The sequence below is a fragment of the Synchiropus splendidus genome, chromosome 19 (assembly GCF_027744825.2).
Source record: "Synchiropus splendidus isolate RoL2022-P1 chromosome 19, RoL_Sspl_1.0, whole genome shotgun sequence".
Classification (NCBI taxonomy): Eukaryota; Metazoa; Chordata; class Actinopteri; order Syngnathiformes; family Callionymidae; genus Synchiropus; species Synchiropus splendidus.
This window is the reverse complement of record NC_071352.1, coordinates 12920958-12948751: the sequence shown is the minus strand read 5'-3', so window position 1 is coordinate 12948751 and position 27794 is coordinate 12920958. Positions and strand designations below refer to the sequence as shown.

Genomic DNA, 27794 nt, shown 5'->3' with positions numbered 1-27794 from the left:
TGTTTTTTATTTTATTTTATTTTATTTTATTTTATTTTATTTTATTTTATTTTATTTTATTTTATTTTACTTTATTTTACTTTATTTTATTTTTTATTTGTATTTATTTTATTTGTATTTTATTTATTTATTTATTTATTTCAGTACTTTATTCCAAAACACTTTCCTAGTTGGTGGGATCCCCACTGACCGTGGCAATAAATTAAATTCTGATTCTGATTCTAATGCATTTGCCACTAGAGGTCGTTACTATACCATGCGGAACCTTTCTTTCGCTGCGTCGGAACAATAACAACGACGGACCATTATGGCGGAAGAGCAAGGCAACTTGAAGTATTTTAATATGGGTACCGCTGGACAATAAAACATTGCATAGCGACATCCATATTTAAGGAGCTGGCGGGGTTTTGTATGTTGGACTTCTGTAGGGTCTTGAGCTTTGAACTGGTGAACTATGTGGGGAGAAATCGATCCTCCTGTCAAGGTGCAGGCGAATCAATTTGAGAAGGATGAGCGGCCGAAGTTGACAGAAGAGCCGGTGAAATGTTCGGTGAAGCACAGTCCAGAGCACAAACAAGAACAGCTCGACTCCGAGGTAAACGGTATACGAAATAAATGTTCATTACCTACCAGGAATGGCGATTGAAATGTGGATATAGCTGGTGCCACGTCAAGTACCTTGCAGTGCTCTGTATGTGTATAGTGGTTTTACAAGTAGGGAACCTAATGGTTGTATAAACCGTATTGTGTTGATACGGGAGTGGCTCAAACACAAGTGTTGCTCGGTTGAGGTGACTTGGTGAGTATTGAGAGCAGGACTTGCGGATGCTGAGCAGTGAGCATGAGGGGATGACATTCACACTGGTCCCTCAGAGGGCCTGACACAGGTTTGAGGAAAGCCTGACATTGATTCTTGGATAAGCAGAATAAAATGAAGGGATATGGAGGTATGCTGTGAAGTACAGCAGGATTTAAAACAAACATGTAATATTTGTTGTTGTTGCCAGGTGGAGGAGGTGAGCGCCAGCGTGTCTGCCATGCTGGAGGCTGTGGTCCAGAGTGGAAGTCTGGTGAAGAGCCAGCAGATTGGAGAGGCTGAACTCACCACGCAGGAGCGAAGGCGAGAGCTGCTGCTGCAGTACAGGAGCAAACCCCTGGTGTTCCTGGAGAGGTATCATGTATGTGACTCATATGTCATCAAAGTAGGCTTCATCACCGCATCATACGATTAGTTTTGTTTACAAACTTTGTTCCCCAGACCTGTTTGAAGCCACAACATCTGACAGCCTTTGAGCATGTCACCTCAGACCCTCGAGCGCAGCACTACAGCAAGGTCATTCAGAGGCGAGCGACTGGAAACACGGACCGAACCAGAGTGCGCAACCACCGCTACGCTGCCCTCCGCGCCCTGCAGAGGGGTAGGAGATGATTTCCTGCGACGTGGTTGCAGCTACTTTCAGTTTTGATTCATGATTTAAATAGACTCCATCTAACATTTATATAATTCTTGTTGAGTACAGGTTGATATTCAGTTTGAGCAGGAGGGAGATTCAATGTGTGTTGTCCTGTCCTGTCCTGCAGAGGGTCATTACTTCAGTGAGGAGCAGATGAGGAAGAGGGAGCCGCTGTTGTATGAACATTACATTGGTCAGTACCTGACCGATGAGGAGGTGAGCCGGACTCGGATTTTAGACTGAGATTCATTTGTCTTTCTCACGTTATTCAGTCATGTTGTTGGTGGATTTGCAGGTGCTAGAACGCTCCCAAGAGGCCATGCTGGATGGTGGCTGCACCGGGGGGCTCGCCAGCCTGCTTCTTAACTCTTACGACGAGCGACTCATTCAGGATCGTCTGCAGCAGGAGCAGGAGAGAGAGGACGAGGTGGAAGAGGAGGAGGAAGATGACGTCGAAGGTTGGTATTGGTTTGTCATGAGTGAGTAGATCTGTTTGTTTTGACTCTCGATATCTGTAAACATCTTAAAGATGGACGTAAAACAATGATCATATGCAAGAGCTTGGGGGCTGCACCCCTCACCCCCTGCCTTTTTTCGAGTCATTTTGTCCCCACCACCACAAACCGTCAACACTTGTTGGCAGCAATCACTATTGGACTCTTGTTACTGTCTTACTCCTCTCTTTTTTTCAGCAAAATAACATGTGACTGGTTAAAATGTGCTTCTACAATGAGTGAAAGGGAGAGGAGGAGTACCTTTTTTTGCCCTCTGACTTCTACAAACAAATGAATGCCAGAAACAAAATGACTCTGCAGTAACAAGAGTCCAATTGTCCACTGTTGGACTCTTGTTACTGTCTTACTTCTCTCTTTTTTTCCACAAAATAGCATGTGACTGGTTAAAATGTGCATGTACAATGAGCGAAAGGGAGAGGAGGAGTACCTTTCTTTTGCCCTCTCACTTCTATAAACAAATGAATGCCAGAAACAAGATGACTCTGCACAAATAATATAGCAGGAAACGATTAAAACGATTTAGATCCATCCCTTTATTTGATTTCTAAATAGCCGGCCACATTTAGTGCCAAAATTTTCCACATATTTTGATATATATATTTTCAGTAAAAAATATAATTTTTTTTTTCTGTTCTGGGGGTTGTTCTGGGGATGTCCCGATACTACTATCAGTACTCGATACTGGCCTATTTCGCGGTTGTGATACCAACTGCAGGGTTCCCGAGCTACATTCTGCAGATTCAGTGAATCACAGGTTTTTCCAGGGCTGTCAACTATGTATGGTTGGTAGGTAGGTGCTTCGCCATGCGTGGCGTGCGTCTGCTTCTATCATTTATGGAGCTCAATCTTTGGTATTATTAGTCACTCGCATCTGTACTCGGTATCAGCAAGTACTCAAATGTCAGTTCTCGTACTCAGTGGTATTGGGACATTCCGACAAAACATTTCATATATTTTGTCCGATGTTTGTCACGTTTTAAAGGATTACAAATATTAAGTGTGAGTGTCTGTGTATTCGTGCCACCACTCAAGAAGAGACTGAGCAGAAGACTTGGGAGCCAAACTCTGAGGAGAAGTCTCTGCTGCGGGAGGAGTTCATCAGTCAGATGCACCAACGCTTCCTGGATGGAAAAGACAAAGATTTTAACTACAGGTTAGAATCAATCTTTGAAAATATGTATCCAACACAAAGTGGCTAGGTTGAGGTGGAGAAAAATCTGTCGACATGCATTACTCGCGAGTCAACAGACTTGCATCGGTCACAAAGGCAGGTTATGATGGAGTTGTCATAGTGATACATTCAAGTGCTCATCTTTCATATTTGGGCTCAGCATTCTGTCCTCAGTGTAACGTCGGCACCACTGTTTTAACCATGTTGTCGAAGCCAGTGTGAAGTAATGATTGTGTCTCACAGCGAAGTGGACGAGAACCCTGACTACGACAACTTGGACATCGTCAACAGAGATGAGGAGGAGAAGTACTTTGATGAAGATGAGGAGGAGGAGTTTATGACAGAATAATGGGTGTGGTCAAGCTGGTCAAAATTATTGTGTTAAGTTCAGCAATAATGTTTTGTTTTTAATAATAAATGTGATGTTGGTCCCAAGACAACAGCTTTGACATCTCATGTGACCGGGTTCCAGTCGTAGGCTCAGTTCCTCTGCTCAAGTACTGCAAACATTCCTGCCGAATCTTCCTCCCTCATGTAGCTTACTCAGCATGTCTCCTTTGTCAAATCAATCCTCGGGCCTGTTTCACACACAAAGATGACGTCGTCTGATGAGCTCTCTTCATCTTCGTCCTTCTCAACATTCAGAGGTTCACACCAACTGCCTGGGCACAACAGCTCCTCTTTCACTGTTGACAAAAAAACTGGTTCAGCCGATCACCGCCTTCTGCCATCATAAAACACCTGTTTTACCGGATTAATAGTTGGTTATTGTTGCTCTGATTCATGTAAAATCATCACATATATCACTTGAATTACTCCTCTGTATTTGTTTATGCACCTCTTATTTATTTCAGATGCACCTCAACCATGACAATGTGTGGCCTGTGTGCCACTTGCAGTCTTCTGACTGTGTTTATCTGGCCTTTATCAAATCACTTTTAAGTTCAGGAACTCCAGAGATGCTCCTCTGTGGCTTCAAGTTTCTGATGTAAACAATGTGATTCATTGACAGTGCTTTTTATTTTATAGAAAAAAGTACTCACTAATCTTTTAATCTCTCCATTTGGATTTATCGTGTATATATAATGTAATACATATTATAATATATATAATAACTTCATGAAGAGACATTAAGAGCTTTGTAAATTCCTTAATATTTACATGTTTTAATTGAGAAAAGTGTTGCTTTCCAAATATTGTACAGCCTTTTTCATATGTGGTTCTAAACTTTAGGATAAATTTAAGGTTTTCTACATCATTTTGTTCCAGAATATATAGCATTTGAATTTAAATATTCTTGAACCATTTGTAACTATTCTTCCTTTTCTCGCTTTCTTTTTAAAATCCTAAAATACAACATTTTCATGACCGTTTTCTAGATGGAATCAGTCGCACCCGGTCTTTTGACAGCCAACTTTACACTCACAACTGTGAGTACAGAACATAGATAGTAGTAACGCTGTATGAAACCAATAATGTTCATGACTCCACGCCTTACCTTCGCTTCTACTGACGTCCTTCTCGCCTCCGATATAAACGAGACTCTTGATAGAAACCGGAATACAAGTCCATTCGTGCTCCTCTCCATCACCGTTTTCGCCGTCACATTTTCTTTTACTCGCCATTGAGTTTGTTGTCTCATGACCTGGGCTCACATAGCGCCAGAAGAACCATAGCTGTCACTGTAGTCGTGTTTGGCGATCCACTGAGAATCGAAAGTAAAGTCCGCCTGGTTTCTCTACCAGATCCTCCCTCGTATTTTGCGCTGCCAGCAACTGTTCAGCATCACACGCCCCCATCGTGATGTGTTCCTTGACAGTAGGAAACACGCGCGTCGATCTGCCGCGGTGTTTTACCGCGGTCAAGCCCGCGCCAAAACGCAAATCCACAATTCAACATTGCGCGGACATTGCAGTAATAGATACAAGACGCTGGCTTCAAAGTAAAAGACACAGAAATACGGTGCTTTGTTTCAGAATATACGGCACAAAACTCTTTACAACTCTGCACCATTCTCCCGAGAATGGTGTTTCCACTGGCGCTTTTCCCCACGCCGCTTCTGCCAAGAAGCAGGATCCTCAGAGGACCTGAGAAACAGAGATGTTCTGTGTTTTACCATAGTAAGGAGTTGTAAAACCACAGCTCTACTCAGTCGGTTTGTGGACAGACCTGTCCTTGACTGGATGACATGGCTAAGAGGCCTGAGACTAACTCAGCTCTGTTACTGATAAAACACAGCGTCTTGCGTTAAATCTACTCTTACTGTACAAGTATAATTTATCCAAAAAGTTACTTTAAAAAATGTCATGGAGTGAATAGTATACGTTACTCCCCACCGCTGTCGACATTTCCTGACAGTCATTGAATTCTTTCCGTAAAGTTTACTTCCAAAGTGACATGAAAGGTGGCAATAGTATAGCAGAACAGGATCATGACATGACAACTCCACGCACAGGTTTACTGCTGATAGTCACTGAGCATTGAAACAATGTCACAAAGTTTGTGACCTGAACATGTTCCGACTATAATTCTAAAGTCTGTCAGGCAGATGAGACATCTGAACGCTTCACTTGTGAGCTCATTTTAAACTCACCTTTTTCGACTTCTGCGTCTTGAATGTTGTCGCGCTCCATCGTAGACGTGGATCACACGGAAACTGCGGCTGCACTCCAACCAGATTTGTATGAAAAATGCGTGACAGTGAAAGTAAAACTTGCCAAACTCATGCATCACCTACTGCCCAGCGGTGAAGTTATTGTTTCAGGAAAGTCTGTTAAGACAATTGTAATTGTTTAATTTGTTTTGTTTCAATAAAACCGATCATGTGGCACGATGGATACAGGGATGTTATGCTGGGGCTCTTATTCTGTTGATCTCAAGTGGAATGAAACTTTTCTGGTTCTGGTTTTATTTTTAGTGTTCAGTGATGTGAAGCTATTTGGGAGAGTTCCAGTGAAGTTTCATAACCTGAGTGCCGGCATCACTACGGTTGTTCATGCAAAGCATCGGAGCGGTTTCCACTGGCGTCTGATGTCCATCAACACACACATTGTCACCACCACAATGCTGATGCTGGGGACAAGGGAACCCTGAAGAATTTCATTTCTCTTTCTGCAGCCTTTTCCTCCTCTTTCCTCCACTCTGCGAATGTCATCTTCTCCAGCTCCTCAACCTGAAACCTCTCTGGTCTACAGCTGGTGTCCATGGTCCTCTCTGCTTTGATGCACTCCTGTCTTTCCTGGATTTTCTGCTCCTCTGTTGGGTGCAGCTAAACTAACTCTTAACAAAAGTGGAAGCTCATCTTGGGTAAGCGTGACCACCCAGGTTCTGGACATCCTCAACCCACTCCTCTCTCAACCCATTCCTGCAGGAGTCAATCCATGTCAGCATGTGAAGTTAAGACTCCTGACCTTTAATCTTGTTCCAGTAAAACTGTCACTCTGCTCTTTTTCAATCTTTATAATGGAATTTTTTTACTGTACTCTATGCTATGTAACAATTGTAAAGCCATGTGATATAATAGTTACACAAATGTCATATAATTTGTCATGTAACACATGTACAATGTGTGAGAGGAGAGTGAAGTAACCATTCATTCATGCAAGCAAACCCAGCTCCTGGGAAACTTGTGCATGGGTTCATAAGAGTTTCACGTCACACCAAAGAACGTGACCTGCTTTTGTGACGGGAATAAGGCCGTGTGAGGCTCTGGATGAACATGTTTACTGTTGATGTCCCCAGAGAGACAAGCAACAGTCCAGAGCGATCGGGAACCTGGAAGACTGCATTTTATTTTTGGAGCGAAGAGAGAGGAAATATTGACCAGGCCAAAACTCAACAGAGAGGAAATTGATCTTTACTGCGAATGTTATTTTTGTTTTACTCCAATATGATGTTTTGTTACAATTACTGCTATGAATGTGTATCTTCAGTGACTTGCCTCGGTCAGAATCTTCTCTCTAGAGGAGGAAGTTGCTTTCTTGTACTCACAGTTGTCAGGTGTTCTGGGTGGCTTCTTAACTCTTATAGATCCATTTCTTCAATTGATTTCCAAATAGCACATTCAGTACCAAAATGTTTCACCAGTTTTATATCAATATTTTAAGTAAAAATGTATTTTTAGTCAGTGAATCACAGGTTTTTCCAGGGCTGTCAACTCTGCATGGAAGTGGACCTTCTGCGTGTCTGTCAGCATTAATCCCTGAGTTGTCCCCTGTTACATTTTCTTTCTTCTGAAGTCCTCAGCACAACAGCAGTCGTCCAGTTAGGCTTTTATTTTGTAGATTTGAGAGTAACATTCTTGTACAACCCACGTAATTCTTCTCCTACTACATTCAATCTTGACTATTCATGACGCCTTCACTGACTCTTTCGAGCTTCAGCGTTACAGAACATACTCCCCCAGGAAAGCATCATTCCACCTGTTACATGACTCAATGTTTAACAACAGAGAAGCTCACAGCAAAAATGAGGAGTGCCAACGCTGGTAGAAAAGGCCTGTCGATGACTGAGCTCAGGAGCAACCCAATGATGATGATGATGAGGAAGAGGAGGAGAGAGGCCAAGTGCTTAATGCCAACTTTGTTCTCGTTCTCTGCATCTGACCGAGCCCTTTCCTCCTCCCTCCTCCACAGCACCATCTTCTTGTGCTCCAGCTCCTGACCCTCGAATTGCCCCGCCAGCTTTCCCTCTGTGAGAGCGATGTTCCTCTCAACCATGATGCACTCCTGTCTTTCCCGGATCTTCCGCTCCTTTGGGGGGTAAAGGCCATTGTGATAATGCCCGCCTCCGTTTAGAGCCACCAGCGTCTGGATCTTCTTCAGGAACTTGGTCACCTGCTTCTGATCTTCCAGCTCTTTGTTGTTAAAGACGAGGAAGCCTCCGCTGCACTGGCGGATGAAGGCGCGCAGGTTTTCGTCGCTCTCCGTGATGACATCGTTGATCGTTTTTCCCTCCAAGCGATCGCCGTGAGTGAAGAGGATGATGGTATAGTGCCACACTCTCGGGCCAAAATTCTGCTCAATCAAAGTCTTAGTGTCTCTGTCTTCCTGGGTCATCCTCCCCAACGGAACCACAAAGACAAACACGTGCGGTCCTGGCTCCGACAGCTTCTGCGACTTCAGAATCTCCCGCATGATCTCATCCTTCTTGCGGTCGGTCTCGAAAAGCCCCGGCGTGTCAATGATGGCGACGTCCACGTCATCGATTTTGCCAACGCCCTTCTCGCAGTGACGGGTCACCCTGGTCAGCTTCATGTCAGACTTGAACGCGTTTCTGTCCAGGATGGTGTTTCCGCTGGAGCTCTTTCCTGCTCCACTCTTGCCGAGAAGCATGATCCTCAGAGGCTCGACTTCTGAGGGAAGCACAGTTTCCATTTGAGTTAAACGTGACAATCCTGACAAACGGATCCAACAGACTTTCTAGCTAACAACGCTGTCATTTAGAATTCATGAAGTCAGGCAATTACTATGTTTATTTTTATCAGTAATTCAAGTTGTATTACCATAACTCATTTTTCTTTTTATGCAAATGTGTGAATTAAAATACAGTGATGCCTCGGTTTTCGCACGTCTCAGAATTCGAACAAAGATTTTGAGATTTTTTTCTCCTGAATTCGAACGTAAATCCAGAAATCGAACGCCCCAGAAAAAAGCCGGAAAAAACATGATGTGCGCGGACCGATCAGCTGACCCAAAAGGCGCTTTGTTATTGTGTATGACACAGCTTCTGTATGCAGACGTGTCCCGTAAGCTACATTTACTGACTGTTTTTTTCTTTATATTGAGGTGTAAAACCTTTCCTGTCTCCGCACTGGACCGTGGTAGAGTGTCACAGGGGAGGTGCAGGGTTTGATGTCCTGTTGTGGGCTGGAGCTGGGACAGGGATGAGGCGAGTCTGGGACAGAGCGTGACTTGGTTCATGACTTTGTCACAGCCAAACTGCACAGAAGCGCACATTCAGAGCTGGACACGCACCGGGCACCTCTTCACTTCTGGAGAGACGTCACTCACTCGGCAACCCCCCACATGCAGCGGCCACACACATAGAGGAACAGCCACCTGCAGCAGACGCTCTACATTCACTCCTACAAAAGACTATTTTAAGGCTTGGAACGCATTATTTCTTTTTCCATTCATTGTAATGGGAAAAATCGATTCAGATTTCAAACAATTTGCTTCTTGAACGGCCGTCTGGAACGGATTGTGGTGGAGAACCGAGGCACCACTGTATCACACATAGCGTGTTGTTATGTTTGTTTGTTTTATTTTTGCGAAACCTCCTGGATGAAGTCATTTCCGGTGTTTTCCCTGTTTGTCCACACGCTGTCTTGACGAACCTTGCAACCATTAACTTGTCAAGATGTTTTACGAAATGTTTGTTACAGACTCCCAGATTTCTTCTTAGTTTCAATAGTAGTTGATCTAATTACCAGACAGTCTTAACAAGTGATCACCATGTAAATAGGTTTCAGAAACAAGTTATCTGCTCATTTTAACTGAAAAGTTATTAGATCTCGTCTTGAGACGTTTCCCTTTTTTCCTAAAGTCATACAAAACGGTCCAGTGAACTTCCAACTCTCTCACGGAGACCGACATCACTGACGTCCTCTAGATCTGAACTCACTTTTCTCCGGAGGTTTCGCGTCAACATCCATGACGTTGGCAGGTCGTGTTGCAGGAGTCCGACTCAAAAACGCCGTTGTTCTGGGACACCGCTCGAACCAGACGGACTTCCGCAACGGTTTGTTAAAGTGAAACCGAAACTCTGCATGTGTCACAAGGCACAGAACATATAACGAAGTCGCGAATCCTCTAGTGCAAAGATAAATATTCGTCATTAAAGAATTGTTTTCTTTTGCCTACACGTTTCATGTGAGTTTAAAGCAGAATAGATTATCAACACATCAATGCGCAAAGAGAATGAGAATTTTTTTATTTGCAAAAACAAGCTTTTTCTCACTAAAGAATTGCTCTGTAAAGGTTTCCGTTTGGTTTTATCTAGTTAGTCATTTATCCGTACAAAAAAAAAAATTGTCCGGAAAAAGAAAAAGGTTTATGTTGATTTTGTTGAATATTCTAAATGGAAGAAACTTTTTCTCAGATATCCTCCATAACAGACACCCGCGATTATGTTTCTACAGTGCATTCAACAACATATATATTCCTCCATGAATCGTCCCAATTTTCGCACTAAGACAAACACGTGAAGTCCGTCTCTGTACCATTGACTACGATCAAATACAAATGTAATGATCTTTGTTTTAGAGAAAGACAGCAATAAATGACTATTCTGTCATTTTGAAATGAACCTGTGTGGCATTAATGCGTGTAAAACACTGATGTGATGAGAAATGTTGACGAAAGTCTTCAGCGATGTGTGGACTGCTTGAACAAAGAATCTCAATACTGCTCAAATAACTGACAAAAAGTGTTTTCACAGATGCAGTCTTCACACTTTATGTGTCTGTAAACCATGAAAAGTAAACAGCATCATATACAGAGACTCTGTTAGACTGATATGAGAACACATACCTGAGTGAGAAGCACCATCGGGGATGGACTCAGACAAAAAAATAAAGAAATAAATGTGGAGGTTGAAGTGCATGGTGCCACTGATGCAAACTATTGACAAATGGGTGCCTACTCACGCAGTGTTTTTTATGCTGTCAAGTCAGCTGAACCCAGGCCACAAAACATGGGATCGCTTATCAGTCAGTCCGTTTCTAACTAAATTCAAGTTCTATTGAAATATGTACACTTGTTTCTGAGGCATTCTGTCCATAAACAAGCAAGCAAACATTACCTCACAGAGCAGAAGGAGTAAAAGCATTTTAGCTTAAGCTTTTTCTTGTCAGTTTCCCAGTCATATGTGCGTATTTTGAACTGTCATATTGGGAAGTTGTGTTGCTATTGTGTTTTCAAGGGAATGTCTTCCTAGTCTTGGACCAGTTGAAAGGTCACGTGACTGAGGGGAAAGGGGGTCATGACAAGAGAAAATTGTGCGTTCAGCTATCACCGCACCCAAAAGCCTCGCGTTTCCACTCCTCAGCATGACTACGATGACACACTGGTTGGTTTAGAAAAATCCTTTATTGTTTTCTGGTTTTCAGAAGGTTTGTTAATTTCACTTCTGTCGTTCCATCATTTGTACAAATCTTTTTTTCTAAACAAAGTGTTGTTTTTTGTTTCACCTGGTACTCCAACATATTCATTTTGACATAAACAGTATTTTTGTGAAACACCATCCTTCCTCTCTGGCAGGTTTTGGGGTCTAGGTGCATTTATTCTTCTTCATTTCCAGAACAGTCTGAAACACAAAAGGTCTTTAAATATGAGGAACAAGTATTTGAGGATCTTGTGGGTAACACTGGCGCCTGCTGGCAGCAGGGTGTAATCGCAGTCTCACCTGGAAGTCCTGATGTGATATGTAGATCTCATGGTTCTGAGGGTCCATTCCTGCTGGCAAAGTTCCGAGCGGCAGCTGCTCCAGTGAGGGCGGGTTCTTCATGAGCTGGGCCAGGGCGTCCTGCACCGAGGTCAGCTTCAGCTGCCCCCCCTCGCTCTGCGAGCACACAACAAACCCCACTCTTTGTTTGCCATAAGACACCAATACCATCTTTCACAAACCACAATATCTAGTTTAATTTAAAGTTCAATTTTGATCTACTCAATGAATCCCAGTTCGTGGGAGAACATCCAGAAATATCTCCCATACCTTCACTATCTTTCATCCTAATAAAAAGTCATTGTCTTCAACGTAGAAGATTTATTAGTTTTTTGAGGTTCGCTCATGACCTTTAGTGACGTGACCAATTTAAGGTTCTGCTTCACATTTCAGACTAACATACCTGTGTGGATGGTCCCTGGTCCCACTCCCAGCGAGGGAAGATGTTTGTAAAGGTCAGAGGTTCTGACCCCTCTGAGATGAGGTAGGCCTTCGGAGGCCGTCTGGGGTTCAGCTCTGGAAAAGAAAGACATGGTCCTGAGGTTCTGCTTCCACCATACTTCCCATATTTATCCTAAACTTTGCCAGGTACCTTGACAGTACTGCAGCACCGTCTGCATGGCGCACCTCCTCTCCTCCTGCCAGCAGCTCCAGGCAGAACTGGAGCTCTCACTGAGGTCAGGTGAGTTCCTCTGCCACAGGTAGACTTCCAGACGGTTGTCAAGCAGGAACAATGCTGCCAGGGAGAATACCAAGGTTGTTGTTGGTCGATTTTAAACTAAGGGGTTTTCCTGGCTAAAAAAAGGATAAGTCTGGCTAAGTTTGAACTTCTAAAATGCATGATGCCCCAATGTGAGAAGACCCAGACCCAGTACACAAAACAGTTGTGTTGGGAGAAATAAACGTGCAGATCTCAAGGAATAACTTCTCGACTAACCGGGCTGGGGTGCAGTAAACAGGTTCTCCTGAACAAAAGGCATGGCCATCAACAATCCCGGCAGACGTGACAGACTCAGCAGCTCCTCAGCTTTAAACGTTCCAGAGGCCGCAGACAGGTGGAAGAGGCGCGGCGTGAAGTTGTACTTTCCTGGATCTGTGAGGAGACCACTCCTTTTAGAACATGCTGAATAAAACTCAAGAGCGTGTTTCATACCGTGGAGCATGCAGTCATACGCCTTCCTGTCCATCGGTCCCAGAGCAGACCAGAAGTCTGCAGGCTCCGAACCCTCCTCCACCATGTGCACCTTTGGAGGGGAGCTGGGGTTGAGCCCCAACTCTGATGGACACCTGAGACATGAAGGCGGTGTGTCAGACACTGAAGAACAACTCTGTATGTATCTCTATAAGGAATTGTTAGACAGACACGTGTGTGTCCTTCTATGGCTATATTTGTGGGGACCTTTTGCTGTTTGTCCCCACAAGTTTAAGCCTCAACTAGAGACATAAAACTTCTAAATAACTAGGACATTATACTTGAATTTAAATTTGGTTTAGGTCCTGGTTAAGGTTATATATATATATATATATGTGTGTGTGTGTGTGTGTGTGTGTGTGTGAATGTGTGTGACTCACAGCAGAGTGAGACGCTCCACCGTCTTCTTGGCAACCTCCTTAGCACTGCTGTGAACTTTACAACCGGTCCACAGGTAAAGCGCCCCCTGTTGACTGCTGATGAGAACCACGGCGCCTCGGGACCTCAGGCTCGCACAGCAGCAGCGCGCCTCTAACAGTGACCCCTCCTCTGGTAGCTCCCCACGCACACAGAACAGCCGCCACTCGGGGTGAACCACTGCAGTGGATGAGCAACATGAAGGTAGGAAGGCGAGAAAAGGAAACATTTCCAATGATGACGGCATGTTTCAGTACCTGCATGAGTCAGTTGCACATCTCTCTGGCCTTTGTGAATGACCAGACCTCCTTTGAAAAGCTGCAGGAAACACGGAGGTTCTCTTCCTTGAGGAACCACCACCTACACAAATGATAGATAGATAGATAGATAGATAGACAGATAGATAGACAGATAGATAGACAGACAGACAGACAGACAGATAGATGATAGATAGACAGACAGACAGACAGATAGATAGACAGATAGATAGACAGATAGATAGATAGACAGACAGACAGACAGACAGACAGATAGATGATAGATAGACAGACAGACAGACAGACAGACAGACAGACAGATGATAGATAGATAGACAGACAGACAGACAGATAGATGATAGATAGACAGACAGACAGACAGACAGACAGACAGACAGATAAATAGATAGATAGATAGATAGATAGATAGATAGATAGATAGATAGATAGACAGATAGACAGACAGACAGACAGACAGACAGACAGACGGACAGACAGACGGACAGATAGACAGACAGATAGATGGTAGATAGACAGACAGACAGACAGACAGACAGACAGACAGACAGACAGACGGACAGATAGACAGACAGATAGATAGATGGATAGATAGATAGATGGTAGATAGATGGATAGATAGATAGATAGATAGATAGATAGATAGATAGATAGATAGATAGATAGATAGATAGATAGATAGATAGATAGATAGATGGATGACCTGTGATGACTCCTGCATCTTCATTCCAATGGACAGGAAAGTGGCTGTATCCCGCCCACTGCTGCTGGAATGGCAGCCCCTCCAGAGGAAGAAAGCGGTCTTCTCCTCATGTCCTACACTGACGTTGCAGCCATCACTGCTGCCAGTACCCCATTCACCTGGAGCCAAAAACGAATCTAAACACAGGTAGCTGCCTTTGATATTTCTCGGGATGACACTGACCAAGAGGGTCCAGAGTGTATGTCCAGCGGATGACGTAGGAGTCCCCCTCGTGCAGCTGACCCGTGCTCTCCAGAGGAACCTCGCTGTCATCAAACTCCTGGACGTGCCAGGTGTCTATGGCCACTGTCCTTAACTGCACCTGCTGTCCATCCTCCAGAGTCACCGCCCCGTATCCTCTCTGAACGTCGACCCCGGCCAAGACGTTGTGTACTACTGCATCCTCTGTTGCCATTTGGCCAGACAGCAGAGCTGAGGCATTACAGGCTTTGAGGAGGTCTGGCGATGGAGGGACCAGTGAGGGAGGCGGAGCCGGAGCAGGCTGCAGAGAGCAGAGCAGGGATTCCCTGAGAACTTATTTCACTGGTATTCAAGTCAAGTTTCTCTCGATGTGAACCTGTGTCTCGCTCTTCACAGGGCCAGCTTGCTTCAGTCCGTTTGCCCTGCAGGTCCAGTCCAGGAACTTCTCTCTGAACAGAGCGGTCTCACCGTCCTCAGTGATGCAGCCAAACAGTGCCCAAGTGGGACGTCCCACTCCACTCCTGACCACAGAGACAAAGTAGGCTGATGAGTTGACTCGAGATCAGGGGTGGGCAATTGTTATTTCCTATAACAACAGTCGCGTCAGAAGGGAAGAAAAAGAGAGACATTCTGTGGCTAAACATTCTACATCTAAAGGTTATAGTGTCACTTTGTCTTGTTCCTCTGTTGCTCATGACAGTCGTATGTTATTTGCTATTTAAATTCATAACAGGAAGGATTAATACAACCATTAACCATTACTGCATATAATCCATGAATCCTTGTGTGAAATGGGCTGCTTTGTTTTGCAGGGTGAACACATTTGAACTTGCTTGCCAGCATTTGGTTCTGCCTCAGTCCAACACTCTCTCACTCTGGGACTTACCGCTGAATCCCAGCGTCACTCTGTGTGGGATCCAGAGGGTTGACTCGGCAGTTGCTGTAGTCATAAGCACCAGCCCACACTTGGTGAGTCAGTTGGAGAGCAACAGTCCTGCTGCTCATGGAGACGTTCTTCCCCAGCCACAGGTACACCTCGCTGCCGAAATCAAACACCAGCGCCTGGACCGACAGAATCAAACTTATGACCTTCACTTCAACACATCTGAATATGTGGAGTGAAAGTCGACCTCGCTGGATCCCAACAGGGAGACAGAGGGCGACCTGGCCCAGGCCTGCTCATGAGGCACCAGTTTCTTCTCTGCCAGTCGGTACACACAGTTGGATTCCACCACCCCGCGTTCATACTCCTCATCCTCTTCGTGTGCACTTGCTCCTTCAGGACAGAGGAGAGGTTAGAGTTCCCACGTCCTCATGGCTTAAAAGGGCTATGTGATATAGATAATATATATATATACACATATATGGATAAACTCAAGGGTCATCACCTCTGTACTGGCTCCTTCCTCCTAAAATGTTCCAAAATTCAGAGGCCAGACTGCTGTCAGAGTTCAGCCCTTCCTCCAGGCGGACGACGTGGGAGGCCCGACAGCCGAGCTCCTTGTGGCCTTGAATAACTGATGCCAAGTCTGCAGCCTACATATAGAGAACTATTAGTTTCTTTGAAGTGGGATCCAAATACCTCTTGCTTTTTGTGAACTGCACCTTGGCTTTTTCATGGTCATTGGCAAATTCCCCGCTCCACAGAATGCAGTGCTCTGGAGTTACCAGCAGGAAGCAGTCTCCACTGTTGATGGACCGCACTGAGGGCTCGACCAGGCGGACCTGGACCTGCTGCCGACCTGTTGCACACAAGTATCAATATATTGAGCAACTGTGTATATACGTTTCAGACCATTTTCCCGACTTGAAAACGTAGAGGAAGGTTTATGAAGGCTCACTTTTTTTCTCTTTTCGCTCTAGCGATTTACCTCAAACTCCATTTGACTGTTGATATTGCATTGTGTTCACTGGCATAGACAGAATCATTCGCACCCAAGCAGGTAAGCCACAAAATGTCTGACCTTTTATAAGAATGAGCATGATGCTGCGGAAGGGAGGGCAGGAGCTGTCAGGTGTGCTGGTGCTCATGCCTTCACATCTGGAGTGATGAGATCCAGAGTTCTTTCGCTCTGAGATGGTTTGAAATGCACACGTTTTCAAGACAGTGGAGGGAATTATTGAATTGTGTGACTCACTATTCTCAGCCTGAACTCTCTCCTCAGCAGCGACCTGCTCCCCCATGTAGTCCTGCCTGATGTCCTCCCGAGCCGCCAGGGCCCTCAGCGGGTTTCTGGAGCCCTGAGTCCTTCTGGCTGGACGGACTGCTCGCCTGTGTTCCGCTACAGCTGAGGTAAGGCTACACACAAGCAGCTGCTCTCAGACAATATCATGACATATACAGTTAACATGAAGCATGAACAAAGCAATAATAGTTACAGCCGACAGGGGTCAGTGTCAGCAAACATTGGTGAGAACCATAACGTTTGAGCCTGAGGGAGAACTTACACTGGAGTGTGGGTCTGGCAGAGGATGTCCAGACCACGCTCTCCGTCTGGAGAAGTCACATCAGCACATGGTGGTGGAGGACATGTGGACAGAGGTGACTGGTCAGAGTTTGGATCCTGAGCATCTCTCGCTTCCATTTGCTCTGCTGCCACATGTGTTGGAGCATTCTGAGCTGGAGCTGAAAAGAGTAGCAGTATTTGATATTAACAGAGCTATTAGTATTTTTATAACATTTGTTAATCTTGTTTAATGGCACAAAAGCAGAGCGGAATTCAACTGGTAGCGTTGACAAAATCTTCCTTTAAGTTACATTTAGATTAAAAAGTGTTAAGTTAGCTCTGTTGTGCGATTAAACAAGTTAATAAAAATACTGACAGCCCTGTTTGATATACTACACCCCCCTTTTACAGTGTTGAAAAGTGACATGTAGTTTTTCTTGTAAACAATAAACAAACTTTTTTAAAAACTCAAAAATCATTTTTGAAAGTCAGAAATTATTTTTCCACAAATATTTCACGATTTGAGATCGTGTCCAATTTGAAACGTATTCTGTGGCGATGTTTTTAATATATTGCAGCAGCTCCTACCCTTATAGGCGCATGACAGAGCTTCACTTGAGCCTCTTCTGTTTTTAGAAGACCCATTTCTGGTCAGCTCTGCCTCCCCATGTCCTGCACAAGGACAGAGACGCACATTATTTGGATGCTAGAGAGCTAACATCTACAGGCGCACCTGAAACAGCGTTGTTTCCATTCTCCTGTGGCTGTGAGTGAGCTTCATGTGACGGCTCCTCTTCTGCATCCTTAGACTATAAAAACAGGTAAACATGTCGCAACATGAGTGATCGCAAATCAGACCCACGACTTGAACATGGATGAAACAGAAGCAAACTGCATTGCAAGTCACGATCATCTTTTAAGCTTAGCTTAGCTCGTAGCATAGCGTCAAGTGCAAATATGTTTGGGTAAGTTACAGATGAGATATGGATTGAAAGTGTTAATATTGAACCTTCTGTCTCCACTGAGGATGAACGTGCTTCTGGTTAGGGGAGGAGAGTTCTTGTGCTTCGAAGGACTGGTTGGTCTGAAGATTGAGAAGGACTTAGCGTTACCATTAATGGGGCAGATATTAAACAAGCATGAGAATATATATATATATATATATATATATATATATATATATATATATATATATATATATATATATATATATATATATGTGAATATATATATATATATATATATATGAATATATATATATATATATATATATATATATATAGATAGATAGATAGATAGATAGATAGATAGATAGATAGATAGATAGATAGATAGATATTAATCCTGTACTTAAAAGTAGCTACAGTTTATAATAATATTATTTCTTTTGTCCTTTTGAATGGCGAGCCCCAGTGGGTCTACATCACTAAACGGAATAAAATAGATGACATTTGACTGTGTTTGCAAATGAATAAATATTGTAAATGTTGCATAGCAACCTGGGTTATTGCAGGGAATCAGGCAGTGAAGCAGTTCAAACCAAATTATGATAACTCAACATCAATATAAACATGATGTTAATGTGAGTGAATGCTTGAAACTGGTGGATCAGTTACCTGATTGAAACACATGACGTATTGTGGTGTACTGTTGGAGAAGACGTTGGAGAAGACTGGTCCCTGGGGAAAGAGAGTTTGAACCTCTATAACTCGCTTGACTTGTAAATATAATCTGGTTCATGATCTTACCCAGCACTGAGGTTGGGCACAGTGATCTTCCTGGAAAGATATAGAGACCATCATCATCATCATCATCATCAGATGTGGATATTATATATTGGTGGCTATTTGTCAGTTTTAAAATCCAACATTTATTGCACAATGCTTCACATTACTGAAAGACATTCCTTTGCATTTCAGTGGAAAAGAATTGACCTCTTCTTTATAATATTCTTGATGGTGTCATAGTTCCAAACAAGGAAAGTTCTGGCAGCGTCTGACCTTGTTACTATGGCTTCTTGTCGTCTTCTTCTGCTCTGCGTTGTCGTCCAGTGAAATCTGAGCACGGTCCGCTTGGTTTTCCACCATCAGGATATTCTCTTGCCTGAAGAAAGAGTTTTAAAAAATGTAACCCAAACATCATTTGTGTCCTCGAGCACACCATCATTCTTCTGTGGTAGTCTACTGTTACTGTGGATCACTGAGCTTAAATTGCAAGTTAAAAACATGAATGATTTAAGGTGTGGTCTCTTTTATACTGACCACCGATAAGGAAGGAAGACTGCATTGTCACAGCCACTTATTCTACTACAAAATATAGCATGCAACAGATTTGAATGGTCACTTTCCTGCTTTCCAGGAGCTTTCAAAATGACATCACTGTTGAGCATCATCTGCAACTCTGCAGGATATTCGTCGTGTGATTGGTCAGTAGTTTGCATAAAGAATATAAAATATCATTTAGGAAAGTAAATACTCATGTATACGTAAGTCGGAAAAGTTAGAAATGTAGGATAAGGCTTTGCCGTAATGATCTGACTTGTTTTTTTATGAAATCTATTTACAGTAAATTATCTAGAAGTTGGTCAGAGTAAAGGAGTTTGAGGACTCACATTTGACTCTCACTTAAAGCAGTGCAATTGTGGCGTTTCTCATCCGCTTCAATGTCCTGCTCTGACAAGTCTCTTGGCATGTATGCAATAGTCTCCCTCCTGCCTCGAGCTCTTTGTCTCCAGGGAGCAGCGGTCAGAGACCTTCCCAGCAAACCCGAATCCTCTCGTCTCTCCCTCAGCGCCGGAGGTGAGATCTCCATCCTTCCCTGGAGCCCACCGTCCACGCCGCTCCCACCGTTCTGCTCACTGCTGACAGGTGAGTCCATCCTCCTGCTGTCCGGTTGGCCCTGCTCCGAGTCCCCAGAGCGGGTCCGCTTCAGGATTCCTCTCAGACCTGGCTCGGAGTCGTAGCGCTGCAGGCCCTGCTGGGCGGACGCTGGGCTAATGTCAGGTTTGGACTGGGAGAGACGCAGCTCACTGGGCTTCAGGTTGACTGACGACGTCTGCTGTCTGTCTGACAGGTGAGGAGCCAGGCAGAAGGTAGGGAGCTGGACCGGCCCTTTCTGGAGCTGGGACACAAACACAGCCCTTTATTGTTATGATGCATCCTGTGCCCCGAATGCAACCAAAAAAACACACAGTAATGGGAATTTGGTCCCCAGTGGGATGTACATTGCTGAAAGACACTGCTCAAGTTTTAACCAAACCAGCAAAATGATTGGATGGTGATATGTCTGTCAAGCTCAACCGCCATTTGCCTCGCTCAGTTCAGTAAGAGTCAGCATGTGGGACGAGCTCTACAGGGTCACAGTACGTGTTTAACAATGGCTGCTAAGGTTTGCTAGCTTCTACCTTTGATAATCGGAGCAGTCAGATTCTGCTCTGACGTCATACATGTGACGCTTGATTTGCTGTCCAAATAATTCTGTATTTTTGCAAGCAAATAAATGCTAAATTACACAGCAATTGTAGTCATTATTCATCACTTAAATTGAGGTACACTACATGTGTGATCCAGAGCATCAGCGACTTCCATTCATTTTTTTCCAATCTTAGATGCCATGGTCCGACCAGAAGGTGCAGAGACTTAGGCTCAATATGACCAAGAAGAAAAAGCAAGATGTTGCCGTAAACCTTGGGGGAGTGGTTTGAATTGATCTCCTAGCCTGTTGCTTATAACACACTTTCTATGGCATGTTTAAATGTGAATATGGATTTGATCTGTTTATAGTTGGTGGTAAACGTGCCCTACCATACGCCACATTGTTCAGTAGTCCACTCACCAGGCTGACCTCCTCCACGGTGATGGGCTGCGTCCGGTACCGAGCCCCCTTCTGCCTGCGTCTCTCTGGGGGCCCGCCAGCGGGGCCGCTCCCTTGCTCACCGGGCAGCGACAGTTTATTAAACAGAGCCAGTTTCTCGCTCAGGCTCAGTTTGCAGTTCTCGTCTGCGTCCTCTGCAGACTCATCTGGCGGGGGCTCGGGTGATGCTGCTTTTGGGGCGCTTCACAGACAGCACCAGGAAATGGTTGATTGAAAAAGAAATGGCCATAAAGACGGACAGATGCCGCACCTGATTGCCCCCATCTCTTCACAAGTGATGGGCTGCGTGAGGAAGCGATGATCACTGCCGCGGCGAGCCCGCCGTTCATGACACACGCCTCCTGACCGAGGCTTGAGCAGAGAGGAGGATTCCGGGGCAGCAGACTTCTCCATCTCCTGCAGGGAGAGCCAACAACAACGTCCTCTATTATCCCACTGAAGAGCTCATAGTCTTTTATTGGGGAAAATATTCTCATTTGCACCAGATATTGCCCCAATCTTCACCTGCATGACTGGTGCAGAGTGGGGGGGGGAGTCAATAAAGCAGCCTGCTGTGTTGTGGCCAGATCACTAAAGCCAACAGGTCGCAGTGAAACCAGATACAAGTCAGCTTGAGTTACTGGCCGCCTGCTGCCTGCGAGCTAATAATACCACCAATGCTGAGGTTGTTCATGTCTGATGCTTCACTCTTAAAACTGTTTGAACATGTTCAGGCCTCCAACACAAGACAACAGCTCAGCACCCACAAAGTTGCGACGGATGCAGGTGTAGTAAAGCTGGAGGTTAAACAATGTCACACATAGAAATGAGGATCCAGTTTCACACTTACTTTGAACAAAGACATCTTGGCAGCGACACTCATCTGAGCTCGTTCGTCTGTTTTCACATCTCCTGGGAGGATTTAAGAGAGAGTCAAGGGGTTATGCCTCTGGAAACAGAGGGCTGTTGCCATGAAACTGCTCCAAACATGTTTTGTATCAGGACTAAATTAGAAGATCATCATGTTCAGACCATCTCACACCAGACACACACTTCATCTCACACTGACTCGACATAGCTTTGGCAAATGGGTCAGTTACACAGACTCAGTATCAGAGGTGCGTAAATGTACCTGAGAGGGATGAAACTGTTGCTGAGGCGTCATGAAGAGAGAAAATATTGCACTCATTATAGCACTTGGTCTTTAGACGTATCTGCACTACAGCGCCCTCCATTGTTCATTATATCATACCAGGTTGGCAAAGTGGGGCCCTTCATGAGGTCACAGCAAAACTACCAAAGAAATTGTACGTTTTCAATCGTCCATTACATTTGAATTCCAAACATAACTCAAGACTTTGTTGGTTGTCACTTTATTTCATTTTAATGGAGTCGGGGAATTTATTTATACTGGGAAAACTTGTGCAATACCTATGATTTATATTGAAATGTTTATAAACTGAAATGATTGAAGAAAATAATAGACACGTTTTAGGAGTCTGATATCAATATGTAATTACATGTTATTACATATAATTAAACATTCTTTTTGTCTACCTATTGGCTTGACTGACCCAGCCATTAATTTTGTCATATAATTCATAAGCTGTCTTGTGGCTGTTGAGAGGGGCCAGTTGGCCAAAAAGATATTAAAAGGAAGGCTGTATACATTGACAAAATAATGCCACTGAAAAAACATGTTGATTTTTCATTTATTTTACCATGTATTCTCAATTCGTATCATACATCTGCGGAGTGTCTATATAAGTGGAGAACAGTAAAAAATTGGGAAATCTTTTGATATATTTTTTTAAACATTCAATATTTCTCCTGATGGGGAAAAAAGGATCCTAAATGTACATAATTTCATTAAAACAATAAATAGTACAACATGAAACACAAACTACCAGGCGAGAAGGCATCCTATGACTCTGTCCCAACTCTGTCCCATCTGTTACACAAGCATTCTCCAGCAATGGGCCTCCAGCCATGACGCGCTGTGAGTATACATTGGCACGAGCCTTTTGCCAAGAAGCCAAGAATAGGATGTAACATGTTCTTGAAAGCACAGTAGTACACAAAACTTTTGCACCATCATAACATATTCGCAATGACAACACTACATTGTATTTTACAGCTGTTCATGTCCATGGACAATGTTTTTTACAACACAATACAGTTTTGAAATGAATGTGAATATATTAATTCAAAAAAATGTACTGTACTGATCCCAACTAACTGTGTTCAACTGAATCCTTCACTAAACACAAGACACTCTTTTTTTTGTTGTTGTATTTTGTGCCTTAAAAAGTGACATTCTGTTGTATGCAACTGTACCAAATCCTTACTCCAACTGAACTCAAAATAATGTATTTATACACTGGACTGTGCTAGTTCATCCTCCACCGACAACTAGAGACATTTCAACCTTTGATATTAGGGTCAGGAAATATAAACATCCATCTCTGCGGCTCTCAGACACCAATCTGTCAGGACTCATCTCACTCATCACAGCCAGCGACCTGCTTTTTAGTACAGTACAAGGTTTTATAACCCCAAACACATAGTGGCCAACAAGATAAACATAAAAGATGCTGTTGTTTTAGCTGTCATGTGAGGAATCCCCTGAGCAAATCATTCTTCCGCATTGACCAACTGACTCCCAGCAACCCCAAAAGCCACTCACCTTTGTCATTGTCATCCTCATCTGCACCCAACAGCCTGAAAGAGACCATAAATAAATGAATAAACAAATAAATGGCATCATCAGTTAGTGATGTGTATTTCTCTTCAGGAGATAAGAGACTATACTACACTACACCAGACACTACTCATCACTCATTCACCACATACCCACTGCTGTCCTCCATCTCACTGGCAGTGATGGGTTGAGTCCTGAAGCGGTCAGCACTCTTCCGTCCCGTACCTGAGCCAGCTAAACACCGCCGCGTGCGTCGGCGCCCCCCCTCGGGACACGGTTTAACTGGCTGGTGGGCTGAGGTTGACCCACACCCAGGGTCAGGGCAGCTTCTTTAAGATCAGGGACAGAGGAATCTGTGAGGTTGAAAGTCACCTGACAACCTGGTGGGGAGAGGTTGGATCACACACATGCAGGGGACCCTACTCTGTCTCTGGCTGGGGACCGCAGCCATCCTGCTGCAGAAGCGCAGTTCTCAACTGTCCGACGGACACACGCGTGTGGAGCTGCGGGGCATCCATATGCCCCTCCCCACTAATGCCAGCGGAGTCCCGGACGCCCTGTCTGTGAGGGGAAAGCAAGGTTCATAAAGTCGCATCAAACGCTCTGAAATAGTCCAATGCTGCTAGTATTTTCTGAAAAAGAAACCAGTCCAATAAGGCATCTAGCAGCACCAAATAAGGGTGTGTCGGAGGGGTGAGGGGCGCAGATTTAGACCTCTACGTTTGCAGCACAAGAACAAATGAAAACGTGTTTATATTTATCATGATATTATATTAAAAACACAAACCATGTGACCAGGTCTTGTAGTTCAGTTACTGAAGCACAGCAATGCTGCAGGGAGGCTAATGATAGGTAGCCTATAAAAGTCCTCATTGTTCGACCCCTGAAACTAAAATCCCCTCCCACTGAACCCACCAATCACATCACATCGCAACCAACACAGGAGCAACACCAAGAGCACCAGAATAGTTGCATCTGCAGTGAATCTCAGAAGTTATTTTTATCAACCCTGTATTAAACCAATTGTTCCACATTTATTCATGAGCTTTAGACGCGTATCAGCTGTGGTTATTTATTAACAGTAATAAAATAGAATGTGCATATAATAACATTTTTTATATATATATTTTATTGATATCACGTGCAGCTTGCACAAAAGACTAACAAATTAAAAATTGAATTCACAGTGTTGCCACCACAACTACCCACCAAAGTTCAGTTCTTCCTAACTCCAACTATGACCATTTTTTTTCCACATCTTAACATATGAGATTGGTTCAGACGTGCAACAAACCTCCTCTGGACGTTTAACTCCACAGAGTCTCCGTTGGCGACCCCAGGTGTTCGCCCATTCACTCTGCGAGACGGAACGGCATCAGCTCCTTCTGCGTCCTTCCCGTCCTTCACGCCCCATTTGGAAGACAGTTCCTCAATATTGCTGAATCTCTCGGCAAGTTCCCGTCTTCTCTCTGCTTTGTAGCGAGCAATGCGCTCGGCTCTGGGCTCCAGGACCGGGTTCCCCACGGCATCCATGATCCTCAGATATGTCCGGACGATTCTCTAGCCCTCAGGTGTTAACAAAAGAAACTTTACAAGGAGAAGGCGAATTCCATCTACTGTCTTGATCTTGAGGAGTCCATCATGGTAGTGAGATGTCGCTCCTGCGAGAAGGAAAAATGGACAGAAACATAAGGCTGCCAGAGTTGCTTGTCACCGTTGCTTGACTTAATGAAAGATGAGCCAGACCAGCTTGCAGCGCCGTGCAGGAATCTCCCCTTGCACTGAAACTCAACACCGCATCAGCTCCAATGCCGAGTCAGTCTTCTCCTGAGCTATCCAGCCAGGGACGGCTGACAAGTGCAGGTGGAAAAACCAACCATCATTTTCATCCACCACAGGCTCACCTACTTTTCCAGCTTGGCTCGGGTGTTTGCAGCCCAGTATAAAAGTGCGTTTCCTAAAACAGGACAAGTCAGCATTCCTGATATTTCACCGCACACACAGGAAGCACAATGGAGACGGAACAAAGAGGCGTGAGCCGTGGACTTAACACATGCTGCGCCGATGAATAGGTCTGGTACGCACGCTCTACACGTCTACGCTCACTATCTTCAGTGGCTAATCCACTGCTCTGGGACCGGCGTGACAGCTCCTGAGATTCTTTGTTACCACCGCATCAGACTATAGTGAGGGGAAATGGAAGCAGCAGTGAGTTGTGTGTGGTACTTCTGTAGCACTGGAAATTAATATACCCGTCTTCCATCACACCTTCTCACACTCTCGTCTCATACATGCACCAGACACTGAAGGGCACTATTAGGAACTCACAGGATCATTTTGCTTATCAGTGTCTCACACAGCACTAAAGTGATCCAAACTCACTACTCACTTCTCCTCCCAAAACACCAAAACGCACACCACTCCAAAAGCCAGTGAATCGTGATACGAATTATATGTGGCGAAATCATCATGTGAAAAGCTGAGGGATTGTCAATCGGAAGGAGGATACGCCATCAAAGATCAACAAGGATTGCAGGTGTGTAATCCAGTGACATGAAGACAGAGAGGCCTCATTCACGTAGGCCTCATTCAAAACACACAAAATAGACGGCAAACTTTAGTGAATATTGTGTGATAATGTTGCTTATAAACATACTCGATGACTCAGACTTTATCCTTGAAACCCCACCTCTGTTGAGCAACATTTGGTTTTGGGTTTAAAAAAAGAATGTGGATGCAAATGAGAGTTTTTTCTCGACTGTGTTGGATATTATCTGTGCTGATACTTATTTTCCAGTGAATGATTGTTTTACTTGCCTGTCATTACATCATTGCATGTATTGGGAGATTTGTTTCCCTCGTGACATTATTTAGTTCACATATATTCATTGCGTACTTTGAAGAACCAACTTGTGAGCCCTTCTACTGACCCAACATGAACACGCTGCGCATCTGCCTGCGTTTACCGAGACTGAGTCCTAAACTCTCTCTACATTTAAAACAAGTGACTTCAAGTGCAACTTTCACCATCTCCACCGTAGGCGAGACGTTATTTTTAAGACCTCATTTGAGATTTGAAGAAATTGAAAAATGTATGCGATTATAAAACCAACGGCATTAAACTGAAAAACATGCAACCCTCCATCAAGCATGAACCCCATAGGTCTGTGAGCACGCTTCACAGCTGAACCTCTGACTCCAAAACACCAATCTTGAGCGACAGGTCCCGTTGTTTTTCAGTGATCCAGGGCAAAATAAGCAGGAATATAAAAGTGTCCTTACAGTTGAGTGTAGTGAGACCCCCCCTCTGTTCTCCTCAGTCCAGCCGTCCTTTCCACTGGTCCCTCAGCTCCCAGTGTCAGTCCAAATGTAGTCACGCTGGCAGCTGTAGTCAAAGATGGGGGGTATTAATAGAAGTTTGGACTGACAGAGCCCCAGAGCGCGGTCCTGGATCTGTATTAGTGCCGTGAATGAGGTCCAGCTTATAGACAGATGCACACCAGTGTTAAAAATATTCAGCTATTGTAAAGCACGTGATGCAGTGGGTGAGACAAATAAAGGCAGCAACAAGGTCCAAAATACTGTGACCAAAACCACACTAACAGAACATGCATGCTGAATCCTTCTCAGAGAGCCAGCAGCCAGAACCAACAGCAATGTCATGTGTGAATGTTCGCTGCCTGCCCATCCAGTCCAAAGCGATAACTCTCCAAAAGCTAAGACCAATAAGCCGTTTGGTTATGTCATACATTCTCATATGGTGGCTTCACCAGAGGCGCACAGCGTTTGAGGAAACTGAGTTTCCAAGTTTAATTTCAGGTTGTGACCTCTCTCCTTGACCCCTAAGTTGTCCTGACTTTTAAATGTGCAACAGTTGGCCCCATTTACTCCTCCGACTGACCCTGCCTGACCCCATTTGCTTCATGTCAAATTAGAAACGGCGTCAAAATAAGACTTTAAACTTGCTCCATAATGTTATTCTGATCTCAAGCTGACTACTAGTACAATTGTGGAGAAAGCTTTTTAGACCCCTTCATGCATTCTACTACGTGCCACTGGTAGGACAAGTTTGACCACGTGATGTGTTATTTGTTGACTTTGATGCCAACATTGTTGAGAACTGATATACAGCAACTGTCAGGAATTTAGCTTGGTTATTTTTTCTCCTAAACAATTTGAAAAAATGATAATAATTATAATAATAATTGTATTTTATTGTCTGTGAAAGAGGTTGAGTCCATTTTTAAGGGAGTCTGAATGCTTTTTTTTTCCTCTCGCTGTACATCAATGGACAAATACGCAGGAAGTAAATATTGGAGACCTTCAGGGCTGAGAGAAGCATCCTCACAATTGTACTGGCCAAACAAAAACATGTCAAATAG

At 44.1% G+C, this 27794-nt stretch overlaps 3 protein-coding genes and 1 long non-coding RNA gene across 8 annotated transcripts; 1 reads left to right on the top strand and 3 right to left on the bottom strand.

The window, feature by feature from the left end:
- The first annotated feature begins 287 nt into the window (after positions 1-287).
- ccdc97 (coiled-coil domain containing 97) lies at positions 288-5853 on the top strand. Its single transcript, XM_053852852.1, has 7 exons — positions 288-595; positions 1008-1178; positions 1259-1418; positions 1582-1670; positions 1750-1912; positions 3002-3122; positions 3384-5853. The coding sequence occupies exons 1-7, from the start codon at positions 455-457 to the stop codon at positions 3487-3489; spliced, it is 951 nt and encodes a 316-aa protein (XP_053708827.1). The 5' UTR covers positions 288-454; the 3' UTR covers positions 3490-5853.
- Positions 1455-5791, bottom strand: LOC128751660 (uncharacterized). Its single transcript, XR_008413269.1, has 4 exons — positions 5734-5791; positions 4639-5227; positions 3684-3826; positions 1455-3090 (listed from the first exon to the last, which is right to left on the bottom strand). It is a non-coding gene; the product is annotated as an uncharacterized LOC128751660 (long non-coding RNA).
- A 1546-nt stretch (positions 5854-7399) lies between the features above and the next one.
- On the bottom strand, positions 7400-9906 carry zmp:0000001062 (GTPase IMAP family member 7). The gene is made up of 2 exons (XM_053852084.1): positions 9765-9906; positions 7400-8493 (listed from the first exon to the last, which is right to left on the bottom strand). Exons 1-2 carry the CDS (start codon positions 9793-9795, stop codon positions 7574-7576), a joined length of 951 nt encoding a protein of 316 aa, XP_053708059.1. The 5' UTR covers positions 9796-9906; the 3' UTR covers positions 7400-7573.
- Positions 9907-11277: 1371 nt separating this feature from the next.
- LOC128751489 (supervillin-like) lies at positions 11278-27638 on the bottom strand. Of its 5 annotated transcripts, none has more exons than XM_053852532.1 (33): positions 26695-27638; positions 24707-25073; positions 23836-23973; positions 23565-23741; positions 23398-23432; positions 21562-21623; positions 20983-21128; positions 20694-20913; positions 19471-19979; positions 18860-18962; positions 18608-18637; positions 18476-18538; positions 17869-17943; positions 17593-17668; positions 17448-17531; positions 16861-17038; positions 16551-16711; positions 16377-16484; positions 16018-16154; positions 15801-15948; positions 15543-15688; positions 15299-15474; positions 14789-14933; positions 14395-14713; positions 14173-14330; positions 13452-13554; positions 13158-13374; positions 12739-12872; positions 12523-12678; positions 12178-12321; positions 11989-12101; positions 11547-11702; positions 11278-11447 (listed from the first exon to the last, which is right to left on the bottom strand). In XM_053852532.1, exons 2-33 carry the CDS (start codon positions 24943-24945, stop codon positions 11412-11414), a joined length of 4692 nt encoding a protein of 1563 aa, XP_053708507.1. In that variant the 5' UTR covers positions 24946-25073; positions 26695-27638; the 3' UTR covers positions 11278-11411. The 5 variants fall into 5 exon arrangements, with proteins under 5 accessions (XP_053708507.1, XP_053708509.1, XP_053708508.1 ...); XM_053852534.1 differs by having other exon boundaries at positions 15543-15685; XM_053852533.1 differs by lacking the exon at positions 26695-27638 and adding an exon at positions 25159-25272.
- Positions 27639-27794: the final 156 nt, after the last annotated feature.